General features: G+C 51.6%; 1 protein-coding gene across 1 annotated transcript; it reads left to right on the plus strand.

Annotated features, from left to right (window-relative positions):
- Positions 1–2,117: 2,117 nt before the first annotated feature.
- On the plus strand, positions 2,118–3,545 carry drd1b (dopamine receptor D1b; the record flags this gene model as incomplete). Its single annotated transcript, XM_084452397.1, has 1 exon — positions 2,118–3,545. The coding sequence occupies one exon, from the start codon at positions 2,118–2,120 to the stop codon at positions 3,543–3,545; it is 1,428 nt and encodes a 475-aa protein (XP_084308523.1).
- Between the last annotated feature and the right edge of the window lie 3,130 nt (positions 3,546–6,675).

A 6,675-nucleotide genomic window follows, 5' to 3' on the forward strand; every position in this document is an offset into this window, starting at 1 on the left:
TCTGGTGTGTATGTGTGCGTGTGTGTGTGTGGTGACACAGAGACAGGGCTGGGGCAGAACCTTTCACAACAGGCTTGGTGCTACAGGGAGACGTGGTTGTAAAATCTGTCAGGGCCTAACAGACTTGTCTCCACACATTAGTCACACACACACACACACACGCACACACACACACACACACACACACACACACACACACACACACACACAAACACAAAGGCACACAAGTGGACATGGACAAGTGGGATCTATGTACACATGTGATGTGAAATTAAATTCATGTTGAAAATGGCTTAATAAATACACAAAATGACAATCACTAATTCGGCTGTTGACCAGCAGATGGCCTCATCGCACCTGTTTGAGGTTACAGTTCTCTACAGAAGACAAGTTCATTTGAAGGTCTAGATAATTGTATGTTTCACAATAATAAATCGACCACATTCGTGGTTTGAGAGGAATTATTTATGAGATGTATTCATGTGCAACAACCTAGGGCTTACGTATAAAACTACACCAATATGTCTGAATGTAACCTGGATAAAAGACTGAGTCTATTTTAACGAGTCTAAATTACACCCCCGACACACACACGCACGCACGCACGCACACACACACACACACACACACACACACACACACACACACACACACACACACACACACACACACACACACACACACACACACACACACACACAGCACCAATGCCCAATCTCTCTCGCGTTGTGCAGAAACGGCTGGACACAACCGAGACCCCCGCGCGCAGCTGAGTGTGTGGATAACAGCGCGCCTGGACATGATCAGAACCTGGTTCTCCCTCCATCCTACCTGTACCAGTGACGGCCAACAAGCCGCCAGGGCTCGGCGAGGCTGGGGTGGCATGGTACATCTATCCGGTGAAACTTTAGAAGGAAAACAGCGATAAAAGAGGCGACAGCTACGGCAGTAGAAGAGCGTGACTGAACGAGCGGGCGCGGAACGGGATCAACTATTTTAACGCATTTTCAAGCGTTTCGCATTTGTTGTTTTCTTTCGTTTTTTTCCTGAAAGGGTGAAGTGAAAAGAACTTAAGTTTCTAAATCTGAAAATAATAATCATAAAGAGTTCAGAGGCTGTTATCGCGCAGGCAAACGGATCAAAGCGAATACGCACGGCTGTGTGCCCAGCAGAGCTCGTGATCACGGGATATACGACCACAGACGGTCGTTGAATTTAAATGCATGGAGAAACATTTCAAATTTGGAAACTAGATGTGGGACCTGAACGGACAGAACCAACGGACCCAGGATTTTAATTTGGCTCCACAGTCAGCTGTAGCCTGGAATTGTATGTGCTACTTCTGTTTGGCAGACTTTCCCCTTTCAATAAAACTGATCTCAAAGAAAAGGCACGCCAGGACGACCTGTTTGTATGATGTCAAAACGCTCATGCACCACGGAGGGATGAAGATGATTTATGTAGCCTGTTCGTTTCCATCTCCGCCCAAAGAGGGCAAGCTGAGGGCACGTGGCAGCCGGTTCCACAGGCTGGTCCTGGGTAGGGGACGTCCACAAATATAATCACAAGGACACGCCTCGAGAGTCATTAAAGAAATCAGATAAACAAATCCAAATACGACCCTATCGATCAGTATAATAAGGCTAATGATTTGCCTTGCTTCTGTTTACTTTGCATGCCTGAGATAAAATGGAGGGAAAGTTTCTGAAGACCGCTGACAGCTGACGGGAGCAGTCAGATCAGAAAACAAGTTTTATGAAATGAAAGTCGGATTAGTAGGCTGACCTGAATTCTACTGTAATCTAGCTGCAGCAGATGGGATATCATTGCTCTGACTGCCTGATCAGACCGCCTTGTGGAATTTATGGACAAACTAAAATATTTTCCTGAAGAGTGTTTTTTTGGGACATATATAAAGGCATCCGTTGTGTCGTTGTGCAAGATGGCGGCGATGGGCTTGGTGACCCCGGGCGTGGACAAGCTGGTCCCCAGACAGGCCTCCCCCGCTGTGCTCTCTGTTTAACCCGCCCCACCCCACCCCCCCCTCCCGGCCCTTCAGGAGACGAGGGAACCATGGGGTGACCGTCTCCCCTCCTGCTCGCCCACGCACGCAAACAATGGATCTGAACGTCTCCGCCGTCTCCCATGGCGACGGGAAACGGCTGGCGGAGAGAGACTCGTCCAAACGCGTCCTGACCGGCTGCTTCCTCTTCCTCCTCATCCTCACCACGTTGCTGGGCAACACGCTGGTCTGCGCTGCCGTCACTAAGTTCCGCCACCTGCGCTCCAAAGTCACCAACTTCTTTGTGATCTCATTGGCCATCTCTGACCTGCTGGTGGCCGTCCTGGTGATGCCGTGGAAGGCCGCCACAGAGATCGTGGGCTTCTGGCCGTTCGGTGCCTTCTGCAATGTGTGGGTGGCGTTTGACATCATGTGCTCCACGGCGTCCATCTTGAATCTGTGCGTCATCAGTGTGGACCGCTACTGGGCCATCTCCTCCCCCTTCCGCTACGAGCGTAAGATGACGCCCAAGGTGGCGTTCATCATGATCAGCCTGGCGTGGACCCTGTCCATCCTCATCTCCTTCATCCCTGTCCAGCTCAACTGGCACAAAGCCCAGACCATCCAGCTCAACACCTCCTACGGTGGGACCCTGCCCCCGGACAACTGTGACTCCAGCCTGAACCGGACCTACGCCATCTCCTCCTCCCTCATCAGCTTCTATATCCCCGTGGCCATCATGGTGGTCACCTACACGCGCATCTACCGCATCGCCCAGAAGCAGATCCGCCGGATCTCCGCCCTGGAGCGCGCCGCTGAGAGCGCCAAGAACCGGCACAGCAGCATGGGAAACAACCCCTCCGGCATGGAGACGGAGAGCTCCTTCAAGATGTCCTTCAAACGGGAAACCAAAGTCCTGAAGACGCTGTCGGTGATCATGGGCGTGTTCGTCTGCTGCTGGCTGCCCTTCTTCGTCCTCAACTGTCTGGTGCCGTTCTGCGGTCAGAGCCTGCTGGCCGGCCGCGCCCCCTTCCCCTGCGTCAGCTCCACCACCTTCGACGTGTTCGTGTGGTTCGGCTGGGCCAACTCCTCCCTCAACCCCATCATCTACGCCTTCAACGCCGACTTCCGCCGCGCCTTCGCCCTCCTGCTGGGCTGCGACCGCCTCTGCCCCGGCAGCAGCAACGCCATCCAGATACTCGGCGTCGATGACAACAACGCCCCCCCCCAGTACCAGCCCCGGGGACACCTCCCCCAGGACGGGGACCCCGCTGGGCCGCCACCACCCCAGTACCACCCCCGGGGACACCTCCCCGGGGACGGGGACCACCACGCGGACGCCCGCGGCATCCCTCACAGCGTGCTGGGCCTGGAGGACGAGCTGGGGAAGAAGAAGGACGCGCAGGTGGAGGTCATCAGTAGCTGTGTCCTGGAGAAGCACTCTCCCACTCTGTCTGGGACACGGGACAGTTATGTGGACCTCTCCCTGGACAAGATCAACCCAGTCACACAGAACGGACAGCAGAAAGCTGTGACCTGCTAAGACGCCAGGAGGTGAGGGAGAGAGAGAGAGAGAGAGGGAGAGAGAGAGGGAGAGAGAGAGAGAGAGAGGGAGAGAGAGAAAGAGAGAGATGGAGAGATAGAGAGGGAGAGAGAAAGAGAGAGGGAGAGATAGATATAGAGAGGGAGGGAGAGAGGGAGAGAGAGAGAGAGGGAGACTTCCCAAAAACCTACCCTGGAGTAGTGTAGAATATACAAACTTACATAAAGGAAAAAGGGATGGGAGAGGAAGAAAGGGAGAGAGAGGGAGAGAGAGAGAGAGAGAGAGAGAGAGAGAGACTTCCAGATAACAGACCTCACCAGGATCCTGGAATATACAAACAAATGAAGCTTCACTACGAAGCTTAAGACCTCCTTAAATCACTATGGAAACCTACAGAATGTTTAAAAAATGAAGGCACTTTATCCTGGATAACTATCTGCAAAACACAGACAAGGTCGTTACTAAACGTTCCATAACTTGAATAAACGGGAAGTATACATGTATTGTATTTTTACAGAGATGTGTACTGCTGCCTAAGTATGCTATTGCTAGTGACTATATCTGGGAGGCAGAGGGGTCAGGAGAACAGAGTATTAGACTATTAGCAGATGTCATGTGGGCAGCATCTTCACAGCTTCAGGCACAGTGTGTGGCGTTCTCTTCAATAGAATTGGTTTGTTTGTTGTTGTTTTTTGCTGTCGATTTTGCAGTGTATTTTTCATTTCTAATTGTAATTTATTCTGACCAAGATGCAGATAAAATGGTGAACGGATAACCAGATTATAGTCATGTGATGATGGTGTAAATACAATGAAAAGCCATCCTGGCCTGACTGCTCCTCTGGCGTTGCTGAGACGCTTGAGTGGTGAGCCGCCGGCAGGCCGGTCAGAATAACACACTTGTGTTTGCTGGACACCAGGCAGTATTTCAGATACCACAACCTGGCTGCTCTGGGTTGGTTTCCCTGCTTCTCCCCACTCACTCAGAGAGGAGGCGGCGCAGCGCTGACTGGTCTGTTCTGTCACAGCGGATCCAGAAGCAGCAGACGGGTGTGTTTGGGAGGAGGAGGTTTGTCCTCTGAGCTGAGCTGCTCTCCCTGTGCTCCCGGAGAAGGGAGGCGTGTCATTCTGCTGCCGTGTGTGAGGCATCATTGAGCTTGAATAACACACAGACGCGTGCGCGCACACACACGGACGCATCCACGCACGCACACACGCACGCACGCACACACACACATAGGCACATACACACTCATGCATGCATGCACACATATGCACACACACACACACACACACACACACACACACACACACAGTACACAGTACACATCCTCTCTGCCGATAGCTCAGGGTCTGAAGATACCCTCCAGTAACACTCTAAAGGGTCCTGGCCCCTCCGGGCAGCACTGCTCCTGACAGACACTCCTCACAGCCAGGGCTAACAGTCTGTTAGCATGAACACAACACAGCCAGGGCTAACAGTCTGTTAGCATGAACACAACACAGCCAGGGCTAACAGTCTGTTAGCATGAACACAACACAGCCAGGGCTAACAGTCTGTTAGCATGGACACAACACAGCCAGGGCTAACAGTCTGTAAGCATGAACACAACACAGCCAGGGCTAACAGTCTGTTAGCATGAACACAACACAGCCAGGGATAACAGTCTGTTAGCATGAACACAACACAGCCAGGGCTAACAGTCTGTTAGCATGAACACAACACAGCCAGGGCTAACAGTCTGTTAGCATGAACACAACCCAGCCAGGGCTAAAAGTCTGTTAGCATGAACACAACCCAGCCAGGGCTAACAGTCTGTTAGCATGAACACAACCCAGCCAGGGCTAACAGTCTGTTAGCATGAACACAACAAGCTCAGTCAGCGTTAAAGTCTGGGAATGAAATATTGAAGGTGGAATCACAGAAGCCTGTCATCATGTTAGGAAAAGACAGAAGAGGAGAGAACAGGATGGGAGGAGAGAGGAGGAGAGCAGAGGAGAGGAGGGTGGAGGGGAGCAGAAAGGAGAGGAGAGCATGGAGGAGAGGAGGAGAGAGCAGAGGAGAGGAGGGTGACAGGGAGGGGAGCTGAAGGGAGGAGAGGAAGTCTGGGGCATGTCAGTTTCTGTCTGAGCGCACCGCAGCAAACTGCCTACTTTAACCATGAGCTGAATCATCCATTCCTTGTCTGTAGCCTCTGGCTGCTAGCGTTGGGGTATTTTTGCAGTTTGTAATTTGTGCACAAATACTGAAGACTGTAAGAGGCCTTCATGCCGTTCTTGCAGACAATGTGGGATTAGAGTTTGAGGTGAGGGTTTCCTCCTGGCTGTACCTGGCAACTCTGCCCAACCTTAACATCAGGGGACGTTGGACAAATCAACTAGCCTGACACTCAGACTGAATTTCTTTTCACTTCATTATTCAGTCTGAACAAGCTCTCATTGCGGATGTTTTCCGAGATGGGCGTCCTCAGCGAGTCCTTGGCGATGAGTTCATCCCTGGTTAGAATTCCAACCGAGAAATCACTCTGAACCAGAGTCTTTCCAGACTGGGAATCGCATATTGAAAATTAGTGGCCGTGAGATTCAGGGGTTGGAGCCAGGCTACAAATCAACAAGATAATCACACTAATAGAATTATGACTTTGATAAGAGGGCAATAGAGTGAGAGAAAGACAGCTAAAGAGAGGGGGAGAGAGAGGGTGTGTGACAGACAGAGAGGGAGAGAGAGAGAGGGTGTGTGACAGACAGGGAGAGAGAGAGAGAGAGAGAGAGAGAGAGAGGGTGTGTGACAGACAGAGAGAGGGAGAGAGAGGGTGGTGACAGACAGAGAGAGAGGGGGGGGGAGAGGGTGCGTGACAGACAGAGAGATAAAAAAGGCTGAGAGAGAGAGAGAGAGAAAGACAGAGAGAGGGAGTGAGAGAGAGAGAGAAAGAGAGAGAGAGGAAGACCTGTGTTGCTGGTATCAATTTGCGTGTTTGATTTTCCGGCTGGGGAAAATCCAATGTGGTTTAAATATAGAAGGGAAAAAGCTTTTGGCTCAATGCTTTGCTCTCTTCAGCCAGCTGTCCCTCCCATCCGCAATCAGCTCCCCTGGACTACCAGCCTCCTTCACTGTCTGTCTCTCCGCTGCT

This window comes from Borostomias antarcticus (genome assembly GCF_949987555.1).
Source record: "Borostomias antarcticus genome assembly, chromosome: 1".
Classification (NCBI taxonomy): domain Eukaryota; kingdom Metazoa; phylum Chordata; class Actinopteri; order Stomiiformes; family Stomiidae; genus Borostomias; species Borostomias antarcticus.